Raw genomic sequence first — 18,813 nt, 5'->3', positions numbered from 1 at the left:
CTTTGTTTCACTCTCTCCAGCTTTAATAAACATACAATAAAAATTAATACTCACTTTAGCCACAAAATAATTTTTTACTTTTTAAATCCTTTATTCCTGAAATTTAGTTCCTGAAACACCTAATCGGTGTTCTTTCCACGCAGGTTGACATGTGGCATGAAGAGAAATCCGATCGTATCATAAAGAGAATGTTCACATTTGACTCTCAGATGGGAAGCAGCCTCTGCCGGGATATCATAGGTTTCTGACTTGGGGGTGAGAGTTCAGGATCAACCATCCCTTTCTCAGATCTGCTTGGTACCAAGCAGCCTGCCCAGACGGGAAAAGCAAGCATTTGTCTAGAACACAGCCAAACCTCACCCATTTCTCTTTTCAGCACCCTAACTAAAAAGGCTCCATGGAGTGGCCTCTCTGCTCTCCTGAAAATCACCTCTGAAGTGGCCCTAGAGCCCCTGAACAAAGGGGCGTTTACACAGCACAGCAGAACTCTGATGTCTAAAGTGCTTAAAGACCTGTCCCCATTCCTGAGGAAGTTAATGTGCCAGGTTCAGTTTCAAGTGACCAGCCTTCCTCGTTTCACTCTTGTGTGATAAAAAGAAACCAAATAAACTTATTATTAAAAATATATTTTATTGACTGAAGCTGATCAATTCTCTTAGAAGGACAGAGAGGCACATAGTATATTCTTTAAAAAATTAAATTACAAGTTAAAACAGAAGTGTTTTAGACTTTAATTTTTAAAAAGGCATATAAAACTTGATCTTTCGGCAAGCTGTTGTTTGTGCTAGTCAATGGGACAACTACATACCACTTTATGTCTATGTACACAGCCCTGGCCAGAGCTGGAACCAAGAGGGGAGACGAGAGGAGAGAGTACCGTTTCTCCTGTATCTGGAGCTGGCTTCTTGTGACTGGTTGAAACACAGGGAAGTCTGTTTCTCCCTTAGCATAACTCCAAGTTTGTGTATCCACAACACAGAGTAAGGTCTGATTTCTTACACATGAGAAATATTTCTGATATATGCAAATGGTCAACTTGAAAACAAACAAAATATACGTGTTTAAAAATTAACTTTTGGTTTCTGCTCCCCTTTGGTATGAAATGCTGCTTATGAGGGATGACAGTCCTTTTGTTCTCAAGGTTAAGTACCAGGTATTGAAGGCTGCTTCCTGCCTTCCGCAGAGATGAGAAACCAGCTTCTGTAGGAAGGAAACCTGGAGTTAGTAAGATCAATGATGCTAGACCATGTGCTAGGAGCTCTCAGTCTCTAAAAATTAACTGTATCCTGATTTTCATCAACATAAGGTCATGCAATATATTACAAATACGGAAACTCAGCGGAGAGTGCGAAGGAACAGGAGAGAGGAAGAAAAGGAGAAGACTACTAACACTTTCTGTTTTCAGAGTTTTTAAAATGCTCTTCTGTTTACATTGAAAACAACTAAAATAATTAATACCTTTTAGCTTACACTGGGTTCTATGGAAACTGCATGTGACAGTAAGGTTTGATAGCAGGAAACACAAATCGAGAAAGGGCTTACTAGGTCAATAAACCTTCTTTCTGGAGCATGAAACCCATGAAGAGACTTCTTTCCAGACATTCAGATGAGGTGTTCATTCAGATTCAGATTTCGAAAGCTCTATGTGGTCACTGCCTTAGATTTAAAATTCTAGGTATTGAGAACAATAACTTTTCTGATCTCCATTTCTCTTACAAGTAACTGACATTTTACCCTGATTAAATTTAGAAGGTATGTATAAATAGGTCACACAAAAGAGAAAGAATTGCAGGTTAAACAAACGTGGGGCCTTAACTCCACCTTATCAGTGTTCCCAGGTTACTCATTAAATCTCCATTGAGATAGAAAGCGAGATACACAAAGGTGACTTACCCACGAATACTGCATGCTGAAGTGGACTTTTGTTTTCTTCAATTACTGAGAGGTGTTTTTCTGAGCTGACTCTTCTGAGGCTTCCAAGTTCTACAAAACAACTCCCAAATTAGTAACCAGGACAGAAAAGCCAGAAAATACTTAAGACAATATAGATATACCTTGAAAAGACCTCAGGGATGAATTAAATACAGTGAAGGAACTCCATACAACTACCATCCTTCCGTCCAACCAGGACTACTGATTTCCTATTTGGGTGGGGCCCCGGGTCTCACGGTGGAGCTAGGACACCACCGTTTGCTGTACGTCAGTGTTGCAGCTGAACTCTGCTAATTATCACGTCAGCCTTCCTAGAGACTGAGCAGCAAGTCCTTATTGAAGACAATGGTCATCACTAAGAATCAACAACCTTACGTGCTCTGCCTTCATTCAAGTGCCTACTGAGGGCTTAGTCAGCACTGTTAGGTGTTTGGGGGGGTATTTTTAAAAAAGGGGGTAAAAAGGAAAGAGGAGGATGACCCCTACAGACGCAGGAGGTAAACTTCAGCCTGTAGGTGAGCCCCCCGCCAGCCGCTTCCCCCCCATGGCACCTATGTTTGAACAGTGCTGGGTGCTTGCAGACCTCCCTGCTTTACCCTGCTGCCTTCTCTCTACTCAAACGCCTTCCTATGTCTCTTACAATCAGATGGATTGTACTTTGTTCACTTGAAAACATGATTTTAAAAGGGATTCCTAGCCTTTACTGGCCTGCCATGAAGTGAAGACCCTGTCAGATGACACCTAGTCTCAAACTAGCAATGAGGACATCCTGCCCGTGTGCCAGCCAAAACTACAAGTTCAGTTTCAGGCCAAGTCCCTCCCCACGCCCACACCTCAGGCACGCAGGAGGCTGCTGTGGGGAAGGGGATGGGGTCAGCTGTGCTGTGCCCTACTCTTTCCTTCTCTCTGTTTTTAAGTTATTGCTATTTTTTCAATAGTAAATACACTGACATGGTTTGAAAATAAAAACCATATTCCCACCCCCTTTCATACACATGGGAAACACTGTGTGAACCTTTCAGTGTCTCACTTCTTTTCACTTAATAATATACCCCAGAGCCTGGCTGGGCATGGCTCAGTGGGTTGAGCTTCGACCTAGGATCCAGGAGATGGCAGTTCAATTCCCGGTCAGGGCACATGCCTGGGTTGTGGGCTGGATCCCCAGTCGGGGGCATGCAGGAGGCAGCCGATCAATGACTCTCTTATCATTGATGTTTCTCTCTCTCTCTCCTCCCTTCCTCTCTCTGAAATCAATAAAGATTTTTTTTTTTTAAAAAGTACTTATTTGTTAAAGACACATAACGAGGTATTTTTGAGTAAAATGATGTCTAGGAGGAAACACATATGGACAGAGACAAAAAAATGGCAGAAAGTTGATGGTTGCCAAAGGTCTCTGAATGTAGCATTCATCTACTTCTGTATTTGAAATTTTCTATAATAAAATGTTTGTTTCAATCCCCAAGAATTTTTTTTTTCTATGCCCAGGTAATTCGAAAGAGGAAGTTTGGGTGCAGTGACATTTGAGTATGACTTTTTCTTCCTCAAAACCAGTGTGCTTAAAAAAAACACACAAAAAAAACCCAAAACAACAAAATACCAATGTACTGCCACCTCCCTCAGAGACAGAGACAAAGCCTCGTTCACTGCCCGACCAGACACTGGTGCACAAGGACTCAGCGCAGCGCTCAGGTACAGTACTACATGCAGGGTGGAGAGGGGAAGCCGTACCTTTTTGGCAGCGCTGCTGGCACTCTCAGAGCTGATGGGGAGCAGGGTGCTCAACTCCAGGTCCGTCACCATCTGGCGAGACTCTGCCAGCAAACGCTGCAGCTTACTGGTGGGAGAAAAATCGTCCTGGGAAGACAGTGCAAGGTAAGCATCCAGGAAATCAAGAAGCATTTTCAAATGTTTATGTTTACAAAATTGATATAATATACAAGCATTAACTATCCGTTAATTTTTCTTTAGGTTATTATGTATCAAAATAGGCCATTAAGTATGTATTAGAATAACCAAATCCCATTTATTTCTTAGAACCTACTTGGCTAAATAATTTGATTGAAACAGACCTTACTACAACTAATTAGTAATGTCCATGTGATGAAAAAATCCCAGGCATGGTTTAGCTCTCCTAAATCAACTTGCCAAAGCCATAGTTAGAATGTCAGGACACTTGCAAAATGCAACTTTAGCACTAAAGGCTCATAAGCTTTTTAAACTATGTGGACATGTGCCTTAGTTTGTTCTTGTTCAATTTTCGACCCTGGGATCTGAATTTTTAGCCAACTCCTCTCAAAGCACTGAGACTAATTTTTTCATTAAGAAAAATTAATTTCTAATTTCGCATGAACAAAGATCACTACTGATCTAGATTTGGAATATGGTTAATAAATACCTAATGAATATATACTGACTATGCACACACGCACGCGCACACACACGTACATGAGTGGACAACACAGGCACACAATGTCATACACTGCCTCAAAAAAAACGGTGCAAACATTGAAAAAGGGTCTCTCAAGAGCTAAGAAAGGCCATAGCTAATATTTCCCCTCATTATTTATGGCTTGGAAGATTAATAGCTTTGAGGTAGAACTAACATACAATGAACTGTGTAATTACCGTGCAGCCTGATGGGTCCTGACAAGTGCACACCCATGACCATTCCCACATGACTAGGGAGTGCATTCCTCACACCTATGCCCCGTGGGAACTGCTGCCCCTGTGAGTCCCTCCCCTGATCCTAGCAACTACTGATCTGCTTTCTGTCACCAGAGGTTACAGAAAGAATTTGATATAAACACATTCATATGTCTGTCTGGCTTCTTTCATTCAGCATAATTATCTTGTGTGTGTAAACAATCATTTCTTCTTGTTGCGTTGCAGAGAAGTCCCCCATTGTAAACAGACCGGTTTATTCATCTACTAATGTGTATTTGGGTTGTTCCAGTTTTTAACTCTTACAAACAAGCTGGGCATTTCCGAGTGAAATACAAACCTTTTCACTGGGCAACGCCACATCTTTGTTCAGGAACAAAATCCTAGGTGAGTTCTTTCTATCAGAAGAGGACTCTGTCTCCACCAACTTCTCCTCCTCTCTTAGGACAGCACCCAAACAGTGGGAGTGCTGGATGGCAATGAGCTCGCTGTAAGAAAACCAGATAAAGAGAGCCACCTTAAAACGGTATCGAACACATGTCACCAATAATCTTACACTTAAAAGTATCTCAACAAGACAAAGAAAAGGTTGCTTCTCTTTTTTAATGGAGGCCCAATTTTGAGTAGATTACAGATCTGAACAGAACATTTGAGTAAAATACGATAAGTTAATGCATACCCTTTGCAATAATAAAACAAAATTCTTAAAAGGTAACTATAGAATAGAGAATTCCCCTCCTGTCCCCGCCAAAAAAGGTGGCTCAGGGATAGAAGCAACCAAAAAGGAGGGGGAAAACAGTATAATTTGTAAAAATTTTAGTTTTTTGGTTTGTGAGACCAATTTCTGTTAATGGTATTTAGAAGTCCTTTTGTGAAAGTAGAATGGCATTGTTGTAGCTCATTAATTCTATAGTTTCTCCAAATCAAAGAACAGACACATGCAGCTAAGCTTCTGGGTGTGTTATTGGAGTTAATAACAAAAGCTGCTCTGGCACTAACGGGAGGCAACAGCCCTCCTCCCGCCATATCACCTGTAACTAACTAGGTGAGAGCAGGCTGCCGTGGCTTCTCCCTCCACAGGTAACCTCTATTATCAAATGGAATGGTGTACAGATGTAAGCACTCAGTCAGATAATAGAGTAGGTACACAAGGTCTCATGATCTAAGAAAAATAAAAAAATAGAATTATTTTCTCTACTCAGTCACTTACCTGTCATGCGATGCCCAGCATGTGCCTCTGCTGGCCCAACAAGGAGTCACTCCAACTACTTCAAGCCAGGGAGGTCACGACCGCCTCAAAAGAAAACTCCGGATTTAAATTTGGATTTCTTTTGTACGTAAATTTAATATACGTCCACTGTGCTCTTAAAATCATCTGACACAGCTTTTCCCGTAATATACGGGTGTTCCTGCTCAGTAGTGTAGTCTGTGAGGTGGTGTCCTGCTCAGTTACCATGATCTAAAGGTCTTCAGAAACCAAGTATGAATACATAGCACTTAGTGTGACAACCAATATCTTAAAATTCTGCAACTGATGGAATAATTCCCTGTATGACTTTAAATGGCTCAGGTTTCCAAGAGCCAAAGGACAATTCAAATAATGTAAACACTAGAAAAAAAAATTTAGTCATAAAGTCCTACAAAAGTCAAAGGCCCTCAATATAAAAACTGTCTTTTCTGTAACTTAAGGTTGAATAGGGCCACCTGACCGCAAAATTCAGCCATTCTGACAATCCAAGGAGCCTGAATAATGCATATATGCTAATAACTCATATGCAGTTTATGCTAATAACTAACCCATCTTCCTCTCTTAAATAACTTTGCCAACCTGTTACATACAAGTACTCTTTTTTTCCCATGATTTTGAAGAATAAGAATGTCTGGGAAATGTACAGTGAACACAAAGGCAGGAGCAGCTGGATGTGCAGTATGGGGGCAACCCTGGAGAAGAGCGTTATCTGGGGCGCAGGTAATGCATTCAGTCTGGACAGAGACATAGCTTATCCACCCAAACCCTCCCAGGTGAGGAATGCCCCAGAGCAGCGTCAAGTGAATCACCTGTTTTAAATAAAACATATTTGCCCAACTCATGACAACTGGCTTGGTTTTTAAGCAAAACCTTTGCCTCAGAGGCTGTCCTAGGTACAGCTTTTCACTGGAATCTAGTTCAGTCTCCGCACAATAAAAAACTCAACAGCCGCCCTGGCCGGTGTGGCTCAGCAGTTGAGCATTGTCCCATGCACCAGAAGGTCACCGGTTCAATTCCAGGTCAGGGCACATGCCCGGGTTGTGGGTTCTATCCCCAGTAGGGGGTGGGCAGGAGGCAGCCAATTGATGTTTCTCTCTCTCCCTCTCCCTTCCTCTCTCTCTCTCAAATCAGTAAAAACATATTTTTTGGGGGAAAACAAAAACTCAACAGCCTGTGCTATGATGAGAGGAAACAGGTTATCTCTAATACCACCTGTCTGCAAACACAGTGGCTACTGCACTGTGGGGGGCTCCCTGGGCATTACAACGTGAAACCTCACTAACCTCGGGGAAGAGTTGTCTTTTGTCCGGCTGGCACTCTCGGTGCAAGTGCACATGGCCTTGTGGCAAACAACTCCCTGCCGTCGAGAGGGCTTGAAGATGCCCATCCACTCCACATCGGACATCTGGCCTGGGGCTTCGACGACGAAGCTGCTCGGGTGGCAGCATCTGAACTCACACGCGTCGTTCTCACCCAGACAGGCTTCGTTTTTATGGCAACACGAGAATCCCGATCTCCCTGTGGGGTCTTGGCACTCGGCATCCAGCTTCTCTGGCCATTTTGAAGCAGAGCAGTTGGACAGGCCCAGGTACACACTGACATCGTGCCATGGCTTTTCATCAGATAGGGCCAGTGTTTCTGAGAGCTGTTTCTCATCCGTCTGAACCCTGAGTCCATCACCTTTGGGGGACCTTGCATGGATCTTGCAAAATGTGCTTTTGTTTTGGGGTTCGATCTGGAGTTTTCCTCCTGGAGACCAAGACTTTTGTTTCTCCGTTAAGTCTTTTGCAAACAGAGATGAGATAGCAATTACTTTTTCCCCAAACGAAGTATTAACCTGCAGCTTCTTCTCTTTGCACACATCGCAAGAGCTCTTGTCTGGCCTATTTTGCTGAAACAACGTGGTCTCAAATTTCTGGTCCTTAATCAGTGACTTCTGATATTTCTCCCTCTTAATATCGACTTTTGGGTGGTTATTTTCAAGGTCAGATAAACACATGTCTCTGCTACGGTGGCATCACAAAAAACGGAAGTTATAAGACACACTCGATACTGTCATTCTCAATAGTTCACCCCAACCTCATTAGCTGACCTAAATCCTAGTAAGACCCATTTGTCTATTAACAGGAAAATCAAAGTAAGAGCAGAGCTCGCCCTTAACTAGCTGAGCTTCTCCTGCAGCCATGTACAGCATTCTTGGCATCACTTCTTTTAGGCGAGTATCCTGTCCCTATGTCTTTTTTTTTTAAAATGTTTTTATTGATTTGAGAGAGAGAGAGGAAGAGACAGAAACATCTATGCATCATAGACCGGCTGCATCCTGCAGGCCCCCTAGTGGGGATCAAGCCCACAACCCAGGCATGTGCCCTGACCAAACCCAAGACCTCTTGGTACACAGGCTGACACTCGACTACTAAGCCACACCGGCTGGACCTGTGTATCTTTATTTGCCCTATTCCTAGCCTAGTGCCTACAATACTGAGTGCTGAATGAACAAACAAGGAATTCATCCCTGTAGTTTCTACTTTAATTCAAAGCCTTCTACATAACAGACACACAGTTAGTGTTCAATGAATATTGTTTATCAAATGGCTAAATTAGAGTCATGCCTAAAATTCTAAGCTCAGGTCTCACCACAACCCAGGGTTAAAATGATCATTATTATCTCACCTAGGTTTCTTCCCTACCACATAGAGGATAGTAGGTGCTGGCCCACAGCAAGCACTGAACAAACACTGACTGAATGATGGAATAAATACAAGATCATGTTAACAGCATCTTCCTAAGGTTACCTGGACTCCACGGCCTTTGATTCCTCCATCCTTGAGTTATATATGTGTATTAACTCCTGAGAATTTTCCACATTGAAATTCAGAAACTGTAGATCACTCTGTTGTTTTACATAAATCTGCCGTAGATATTGGTAAGTCAATATAAAGTATAACAAAACTAAATTCAGCCAAAAATTGGGTACTTTCAAATATTAAAACAGATCACATGTTGACTAGAGAAATGTTAAAAATGCTGCTTTTATTTTTTTCCTGTGTCAGCATGGAGATTTGTTCGTATAACTAGTCTCCTCACATTTAATTACCATAAACAAGGCCCTCTCTGCTATACTAAATATGATACATATCTAATGTAGCTGGGATTCCAAAAGCACCACAAACGAAATCAACAGACACACACTTCCCTAACTTGCTGTTTGTTCCTAAACGTCTCCCACCTAATAGTAGAAAGAGTGAAACTGGGGACGTACCTGCCTCAGACTATGCAGCTCCGCGTTCATACGCTCTTGCTTTGACTTTGCAATATCAAGCAACTCGTCTTTCCTTTTCTCTCTCTCCACTATTAAATAAAAAGTATTATTAAGATATTTTTCATCGGCCATACAACATAGGCCTCTTCATGTCCCAATGGGCTCATTAGAGTATTATCTAACAAACTCCATATGCCTTACTTTAAAAATCATAATAGGATTAAGAGTAAAAAATTGGTGAATCAAAAAGAAAAGAGACTGTTAGAACCACCTGACCTCCCATAGCATTTCATTCATAGCATTTGTATGGTACTAAATTCTCTAGGCCTGTGAGATTCTTGGAAAATAGCAGAGTGCCCGGCACACAAATGCTGATCCAAAGACCGTTTGAATTTAGCTCTGAAGCTACTAATATAGATATGTCTTTAATATATCTATATATATCTTTAGCAATAGAAGACATCACTTTGAAACAGCAATCCCAATAATGGAAACAGTGACCTCTAGTGGTAGAAAGCCATATTTTGCACATGAGATTCAAATTAAGAATTCAATTTATTTGAAATTTTTAAAATAAAATATTGCATTTTGCCCTCTTCACTTTATAGAAATGTATTCTCTTCCTAGAAGGCAAGGCATTGAAGGTAGGTGTGAGTAGACAAAAAAAATTTTAATTACTATTTGGAATTTTACCTCCAAATCTATGATTTTCCTAGTACAAACTACCAAAATGAAAGCCTAATAAAATCCTCTTGGCTGGCAGGGATAGAAATAAGACCTACATATCAGTGATTCTCAACTGGGAGTAGAGAAAGGAGAGGTTTTCACTAGTGGAAACAGATATTGAGGCAGGCGGGGGAGGGGTAAAGCGTGGGAGAGTATGGGGGGGAGGGAACGCAAGTTTTATCAGAAGGGGGCCAAAGTGAAATCTAACTGACAAACTAGCTTTTGAATCATGAAAAATTCGTCCCCAACATTATTAGTTTAGGGTTAACCTGATGTAACAAAACACATGAATAGTTTTCCAACCATAATTACAGGTGATCTATTTGCAAAGTGGAAAAATGTTAAATTGCTAATGTTTATATAATATCTGCAAAAGTATAAACAATCTTCCTTCAGTTCATAAGAGTCTTAATGAGTTTTTAGTGAGAAGTATAGTCATGCGTTCAAGCTGGGAGGGAGGGTAGCTCATTTTACAGAAGAGGAGACTGTTAACTGGGAGGCATTGTTACAGATTTAAGTCCCTGCCTGGTCCCTCTCCATCCCTCAAAGGGTGGTTAAAAAAAAAGAAAAAACTATTTTAAGGGCAACATAATTCCTTTAGCCTGCCGTAGTAGTATCATAGAAAGCTTAGGATACAAATATCTATCTGTTCAGTCACTTAAACTATTTATTTTTACCGGTAAAAACCAATTCGTCGTGCAGACAACTCTTCTCCTGCTTGAGGCGAATGATCTCTTCTCGTTGGTCATTGTTTTCTGTCGTCTTTTCATTTAGGTCCTCTTCACAAACAGAAGGAAGAAAAGCAAGTTCTCAGATCAACAGCAGATCCGAGAATACGCACAGTGGCTGCCTCTCCTGTCCTGTCCTGTCCTGAGCACCCCTCCAATGAACAGAAGTCCTGCTGAATCCACAGCCAAGACATGGCTCACATCCAGCAGCTCGCTGCACCCCTGGCAACGACCCTGACCAAGGCTCTGCTGTCTCTCACCTGACCAGTCTCCCTGCTCGAGCCTTGCCTGTTGTCCACGGAGCAATCAGGGCCGTCTTTTCAAAATAAAAATCTGCTCATGTCACCTCTCTGTTAAAAGCCCTCCTACCACACTTAGGATGAAATTCAAACAAGACCTGCTGGCCCAGCCTGGCCTGTCACTCTCCCTCCTTTCCTTCTGTTCCTTAACATGTTCCAACCTCAAAACCCACCAGGGCTTTTGCATTTGCTGTTTCTCCACCTGGGAGGTTCCTGGCCAGCTCTTCACATGGCTAGTTCTTCCATCACCCAAGTTTCAGCTCGGGTGTTCTCCTGAAAGATGCCTTCTCTCTCCACCCAAACTGAGTCTTTCCCCTCACTCTCTAGTCCACTACCCATTACCTTGTTTTTCTTTTTTTTAAAAAGTATGAATAAATATCCAATTTATAAAATAAAGCATTAATAATGAAATATAGACTTTTTACTTGAATACCTTACCTAGGTATACATGGTATTCAATAAACATTTATCAAATGCCTACAGTGTACCCTAGGGGTCATGCTATTAACAGCAGGTCCAAACAAAGAAGACAGTCTGTCCCTGATGTCAAGGGCTTACCAGATGGTCGTGGTTCTAGCTGAAGCCACAAATGGGAGACAAAACCTATGATCTGCCCCAAGTCAGAGCATCACAAGAAGAAGACTGAGTCTTTTAAGTTTAACCAGCCACAATATGCTCACACAATTTCAACAGCAACTTCCTACCTCATTAGACACCCCACAAGGACAGAGGCAGGGTAACTCCCACCATACTACGGTTTGTGGGAAGTGATGGTGTCAGGTCCTCCCGCTTCTGCTTCCTCTCTTAGGCTTCGGCCTTCACTATGGGAGGAAGTGCCTACTGGTGAGGAGATGAGCCCGTGAAGCAAACTGCCCCAGATGAGCAGCTCTGCGGGGCCCAACCGAGATCAGCCAACTCCCATCAGCTTCCTGACCCATGAGTGTAACAAAGGCTCACTACTGCCTGCCCCTGAGATACTGTTGCTGGTTGTTACAGAGCAGTATCAGTAGTAGCCGACTGACTGGTGCAGCCAAAGCAGGGTTCTTTAACAAAGATCATGCATTATGCAGTTGCCCCAACTCTATGATTTATCCTGTAACACAGAAACAGCAGCATGATGCTACACACATGAGATGCACATTTCCAAGGAGGACCCAGAGCCACCAACAGACCTACTCTCGATTACAAGATTAAGTGAACCCGAATGAAGAAATACATTGCCAGGATAGAATGCCTACACTTACGTCTCTTCCTTACCTTTTAGTTTATTGACTTCAACCTTAAGGGTCTTCAATTTCTGCTTATAGTCTTGCTTTTCTTTCACAATACAAGTCTCCACCATCTTGGCATCACGCAAAGCATGCTCTAACAATTTAAATTTCCCCGAACAGTCTGAAATGTGATTGACTGCCTCAATAATATCTTTGTCCTGAAAACCAAATTTGAAAACTGTTACAGAAGATTTTTAAATTCCAACTAATCAAAACAAAAAGATTGCATTTATTAAGATGTCACTGTGTGCCAGGTTTCATGTGTTAACTCATTTAATCTGCACAGTAACTCTCTGAGGTAGGTGCTATGTTTATCCCCCAAGTGACCTATGAGTCAGTAGTAAACTGCCCACCATTACACAACTAGTTAGTGATGGAACTCCCATTTGAACCAACCAGCTGGCCCCAGGAACCAGCATGACCCACCATAGCTTACTGTCTCAGAAAACTTAGAACCTAACAGTTTTTCTCTCCATTAAAAAAAACAAAATGAACAGTGCCAATGACTTCATGAGACCTAACATGGATCCCTCAGAAGAAAACGAGCTAATCCAGGCACCCTAGATCACGGCATGGGTCTTGGAGACAGAAACCACCAGTGGAGTCCTGCCTCCCCTCCCAGTGCCTTGAGGGCATCATTTTAAACTTGTTTCATCTCTAAATTGAGAATGTGAAAAAAGATGCCCAGCCAGGTGTGGCTCAGTGGTTGAGCATCAACCTAGGATCCAGGAGACTGGGGTTCGATTCCCGGTCAGGGAACATGCCTGGGTGGCGGGCTCGATCCCCAGTTGGGGGCATGCAAGAGGCAGTCGATCAATGGCTCTCTCATCATTGATGTTTCTATCTCTTTCTCTCCCTCTCCCTTCCTCTCTCTGAAATCAATAAAGATATTTTTTTTTCAAAAAAAGAAAAAAAAGAGCAACACTGGTAGCTCTACCTGCATAGCTATGGGATTTAAGAAAGGTCATGTATGTGACTATACTTCATGAACGACAAAGCTCTGGCGAATGGAGGCAGTATCATTATTCTGAATTACCTTTAGCTTTATCATTGTAGTGAGAGACTGTTCTCGAGCCTGTAACTGTCCCACCTGAGCAGAAAGTTCCACTAATGTGTTGCTGAGATTTTCGTTTCTAGCCTGTAAGGGAACAACAAATAAACACTAATGCAGGAGTCATTTAAAAGCTTTCATTACTATCAGCACCCACACTCTGCTTATTCTTGTTTCGTTTTTTCTTTGTATAACTCTTTTTTAGAAACAAAGTGGGCTAAGTAAGGAATTATCAAAAGGAGACAAACACTATTCCTCCACTACCTCTAGCATCCTCTCAGCCCACGTGGACCGAAATACTCCCATTTTTCAATGGAACATGTCAAAAGATTCTAAAATAGTTTTTACTTAGTTTATAGCTAGAAACCCTCTACTATAGTAGTCCGGAAAAAAATATGGAAAAAGGCATGCAATGCTGTCCTATTATTATACATTATTAAGACCTGTTGTATTACTGAAATCTATACTGAACATCACTATGAAACACGAATATGAAGGATGAAACAGAAAAAAGCGGCTCTCTCCGTGCCTCTCATAAAGCATGAGCTCAAAAAATAGCTGATGAATCACCTGCTACAACTAGAAACTGAAAAATCAGTCTTACAGATTTTATCCCCAGTACGCGCCTAACGTGGGGTAGGTATCTGTTTATCATGTCAGGTAAGACACGGTTCTTTAGAAAGCATAATTTGAAGTGCCAAAAACTTGGTGATACTGCTCTCAGACTGTAAGATGATGATAGATGCTACTAAACCAAATGGCCCCACAGTTAGAAAAGGGTTGTAATGAAGCCTCATCTCCAAGACAGACAGCTAACAGAGCAGTACAATGAACGCGAGACCATGACGATGGACAGATGTACATTCATACACATGCATACGCATTTTTGATGGAAACATTTACATTTAAATCTTCAACAACTGAAACACAAACAGAATTTGGGCTAGTGCAGCTGGTCATAGAATAAAACAGACCTCAAGGTCTTCGGAGAGGAGAGAGGAATGGGTTGCCTTCTGAGCCATTTCTTGGAGCTGGAGCTGAGTCTTCTGAAGAGCTGCCTGGCATTCCATCTGATTAGATTCCAGGGTTTTTACCTTCTTCGTGAGTGACCTGATGATCTCAGTTCTTTTATGTAGTTCACCTGAGGGAAATTTCATCAGTAACTTATTTGTGATCAGATCTGAAGCTTAAAATGCATTATTTTCCAACACATGGTTAAAAAGTAATTGTGCTAAAGAATATTTTTAAGATAATTCTTCTTTTAAAAATTTTTATTCCAGCCCTGACCAGTGTGGCTCAGTGGCTGCAGTGTCATCCCGTACACCAAAAGGTGGTAGGTTTGATTCCCAGTCAGGGCACATACCCAGGTTGTGGGTTCAATCCCTGGTCGGGGCACGTGCGGGAGGCAACTGATTGATGTTTCTCTTTCTCTCTCAAAACAATCAATGTTTTTTTCAAAAAAACCCACAAATTCCTAAAGAGTCACTTTTTTTTAAAAAATATATATCTTTATTGATTTCAGAGAGAGGAAAGGAGAGGGAGAGAGAGACAGATAGAAACATCAATGATGAGAGTCACTGATCGGCTCGCATGTGCCCTCACCGAGAATCGAACCCCGATCGCCTGGATCCTAGGTCAATGCTTAACCGCTGAGCCACACCTGGCTGGGCCTAAAGGGTCACTCTTAACACTCCATGTTAGCTGGAGCTGGAGCCAGCACTCTTTCTACATTTAAGTGCTTTGTTCGCCCTACTTTAACTCACATTGTGTTTGTGTGTTCGACTGAGAGTGTTCACAGGGTCTTCCTAGCTTCAGTGACACAGATTCCAGGACAGTAGGTACTGTGCTGGGAGGTTCCTTCTCTATCGCTCACGGGAGCCCTTTCAATGTGCTAGCCTATGGAAGTGCAGAACAGATGTGGCTGGGTGCATTTCTGACCTTCTAGTTTGCTGCAACGTTCTTCCAAAGTCAACACTTTCTGCCGATCCTCTTCCCACGAAAGAAGCTGTCTCTGATGCACCGCGACCATGTCATTGAGCTCTTTATCGCGATCTTTCAGTTCTCCGATGAGCAGCTGCAGCTCTTTCCGTTGTTTCTCGATAGTGGAAACCTCAACCTCTGACCCGATGTTCTAATCACAGAAAGCAGTTTCACATCAAAATAAGACTAATCAATAGCATAAAACAGCCAAAGCATATTTCCCAAATAATTATATCTGCTTTTGCTGCCAATGGAAGGTAGTTACGTCAACCAAGTTTTATTCAGTTTATAACATGGCGTCAAAACTGTGTATTTAAAACACGTTCACACCTACTCTGCACTGCCTCATACCACACACACCACTGAAAAAGTGGGACCGTTTGTAAAACCTCTACTGGCTAGTTACAAATGAATCCGTCGCTGCATTTTTCTTCTTTGCTGTCAACCCTCCAGTTACAAATGAACCCGTCTCTGCATTTTTCTTCTTTGCTGTCAACCCTCTCCTTGTGTCAATCAACATTACCCCTCACCTTGCCCCAGCAATTCTGGAGCAATTAAGTGAAGGGAAACATGAAACAATTACTGGTTAAAAGTAAATAGTTTTCATAACATCTAACACATCTGTACACACTCAGTCTACCAAGAACAATTTCATATTGGGTCTGGTCCAAACTCAACATATCTATTAAAAAAACAAATTTTGTAAAGAAAGATTTTCAGACATACACAGAAGACAGAGAAACAGCACAATAAACTCCCACGTGCTCAGAACCCAGGTCCTGCGATTATCAAGATTTTGCAGCGTTTCAATTTTCTTTTTCCTTTTTGTTGATAAAAAATACATTTCACTCATACATACTTCAGTGTGCATCTGTAAAAACGGACATTTTTATATAACCACGATGCCACTTTCATACCTACCAAAATTATCTACAGTAGTTCCCTTTTAAGCTCACTTCATTTTAAAGTCTAGTGCAGGAGAGCTGGTCTGACCTAAGTGGGGATCCAGAATTAGCCACTTGGTGGTTCTATAACCTTGGGCAAGTTACTTCACTGTAGGCCTTCGTTTCCTCCCCTGTAAAATGGTAATAACAGCACTACTGTGGCTCCTCAGGGTTGTGTGGATTCCGAAAGAGACGCTCTCTGTAAAGCACCTCGGAGTACTTGGCACATCACTGGCACTCAACAAACTATTATTAACACTGTTCCTTACATTTCAAAATATGGTACTGTCCCAGTCAATGAAACACAGAACTAAACGTGCTACTTTAAGACCCACGCACATCATTCCCGCTTTCTGAAAAACACGAACTGTTTGTAAATAAACAACAACAAAAACGAATGAACTACAGTTACTTGTAACTAAACACAAAATAATGGAATTTGGAGTCCAGGGATTCCAAATCTAGGAGACTTGAATTGCAGTCTTCGGTAAGCCCTTCATCCATTCAACAAATACTTACTGAGCACCGAGTGGCTGCGGATACACCAAGGAGCATAGATTCTAGTACCGGAAAACAAGCCACAGGCTACCTAGACGAAAAAGTTCGTCTCATCCTATACCGATGAATGCGAACCTTGGGCAAGCTCACTTTCAAGGGTTGTTTTTTTTTCTTTTTTCCCCATAACACCGAGTTATAAGGATGCGCCCCCACTGGCACGTTACCGTGGAGCGGAATAGGGGCCGGGGAGCGCGGTGGCGCAGAGAAAGCAACTCTGCCCGCGCCCGCTGCTATCGCTAAGCAGCGAGCAGGGGCCCGGCCCCGGTGGCTCAGTTGGCTGGGCGTGGTCCTTGCACCGGAAGGTTTCCGGTTCCGGTTTGCTTCAGGTCAGGGCACACGCCCAGGTGGCGGGCTCGACCTCTGGGGGGCGTGAGGGAGGCAGCCCATATATGTTTCTCTCTCTCCCTCTCTCTCAAAATCAATTAAAAAATATATTTTTTAAAAAAAGAGAACGAAACGAGCACCTGGTCCCACCACTGGTCTCAGCGCCCGGGCTGGACAACAGGTTTCTTCTGAGAAAGAAACGGGATGTGACGGCCCTGTTTCCTCGACGCCCTGGGGCCTGTTTTACACCTGAAGCCGAAACCGTGCCTAAAACCCACCCGAGTTCGCCCCAAATGCACGCTGTGCCCCGAGGTCCGCCTTCCCGTGCCCCCCGCGCTGGGCCGGGCCGGGCCGGGCCGGGCCGCGCCGCCGCTCACCTGGCGCCCGCTGAGGAAGCTCGCCGAAGGGTTCATAGGCGTTTCCTCCGCCCCCGGAGAAAGTCGCTGTGCTCAGCGTCACCTTAGAAACGCCATAGGCGCGCCTGCCCGGAGCGGCGGGGGGCGGGGGGAGCCCCGAGCCCGGAGCCCCGAGCCCTGCAGGCGAAGCGCGCCCCCCAAACCGCCTGCCCAGCGGAACGCGCCCGCGCCGCCCGGCGTAAGGGGTCCCGCTCGCTCTCGCGATACCTGGGCAGCCGCGCGACCGGAAGCAGGAAGCTGGCTCTCGTCCGACCACGTGCCGGGCGGATGGCGCGCGCTGCTCTCGCGACCTTTCGTTCTTACAGGGGCGGGCCTGGGATTCGCGGATGGTTTACCTGGGAAGAGACGGTCCCGTCCGTACTCCCGGGTCTCAGCGCCGGTGAATGCACGAGGCCAGTGGAAGGCTGCTTGTCCCCAGGGCCCCGGGGCTACGACGGTCGAGTGGCTCTCCGATTACCCCTCGCCTGCTGCCCTGCGAGCTCAGGCCTTTGAGCTGCCGTGTGCACCGGGCACCGAGAGCAGCACCTGGCGTTCAAAACGAGTAAGTGGATGGAGGCCGACACCAGTCCTGCAGTTATTAATAGTTGTTGGACAGCCTGGCAACAGCTCTAAACTAAGAATCCCATATCCAGAGACGTAGAAGCATGGATCAGATCGAAGGATCTCAGAGGGAAGGTGGGGATGGGGGGGTGTGGGTGGGGAGAGATTAATCAAAGAACTTCCAGGCTCATATGCATAACCTGTGGACACAGGCATTGGTCTGGGGAAGGCCCGGGAGCGAGGTGGATGCGAGGTGGAGGGGATCAATGGGGGAGAAAAGGGGACATCTGTAATACTTTCAACAATAAAGATAAATAAGAATCGCAGGTAAAAAGGGGGAAAATTGGACTCTCGATGTAGCTCTTGAATAACAATGAGAACCTTGCAACTTTATCGTGACAAAATGTAGCACACATCTGGGTTGAACCTAAGCTTCTTCATGTGTCGTTTCCTAGTCCCTCCCTTAATCCCTTTTACGCTTCATGTTATATAGGAACTGAACTATGAAAAAAACAGTATTTATCACATTCAACCCCTGGTCACCAACCCCGTACTGCTGAACCCATAAAATGGCACTAAGGCAAGACAAGTTACCAAGTACAGTCTTGTAGTATTTCGGCTTTACTTTTTGTTTGACTGAATTAGCAAAACATGCCCTTGTGTTTATAAAGTCTGAAAATGGAAAAACAAATTTACAATTTCTTACATTTGAGCTTCACTGATTTGGGCAACACTTGCCTCCTTGGGATAGGCTCATGTTCAGGAGAACCAACAAGACGATGTCTTAGAATGTAAAGCCAAGAAAGAAAATCCAGACTAGTTGTTAAGAACAGCCTATCAGCAGACGACTATGCAGTCTTGGTGAAATGAGATGT

At 43.5% G+C, this 18,813-nt stretch overlaps 1 protein-coding gene across 1 annotated transcript; it reads right to left on the bottom strand.

The window, feature by feature from the left end:
• Positions 1 to 618: 618 nt before the first annotated feature.
• CCDC62 (coiled-coil domain containing 62) lies at positions 619 to 17,395 on the bottom strand (the record flags this gene model as incomplete). The annotated part of the gene is made up of 13 exons (XM_081123634.1): positions 619 to 1,200; positions 1,894 to 1,983; positions 3,661 to 3,786; positions 4,934 to 5,081; positions 7,126 to 7,848; positions 8,635 to 8,750; positions 9,102 to 9,190; positions 10,505 to 10,606; positions 12,112 to 12,283; positions 13,162 to 13,263; positions 14,151 to 14,317; positions 15,115 to 15,307; positions 17,360 to 17,395. 12 exons carry the CDS (start codon positions 17,393 to 17,395, stop codon positions 1,936 to 1,938), a joined length of 2,022 nt encoding a protein of 673 aa, XP_080979760.1. The 3' UTR covers positions 619 to 1,200; positions 1,894 to 1,935.
• Positions 17,396 to 18,813: the final 1,418 nt, after the last annotated feature.

The sequence above is a fragment of the Miniopterus schreibersii genome, assembly GCF_964146895.1.
Source record: "Miniopterus schreibersii genome assembly, chromosome: 20".
Classification (NCBI taxonomy): domain Eukaryota; kingdom Metazoa; phylum Chordata; class Mammalia; order Chiroptera; family Miniopteridae; genus Miniopterus; species Miniopterus schreibersii.
This window is presented reverse-complemented; position numbering and strand designations above follow the sequence as displayed.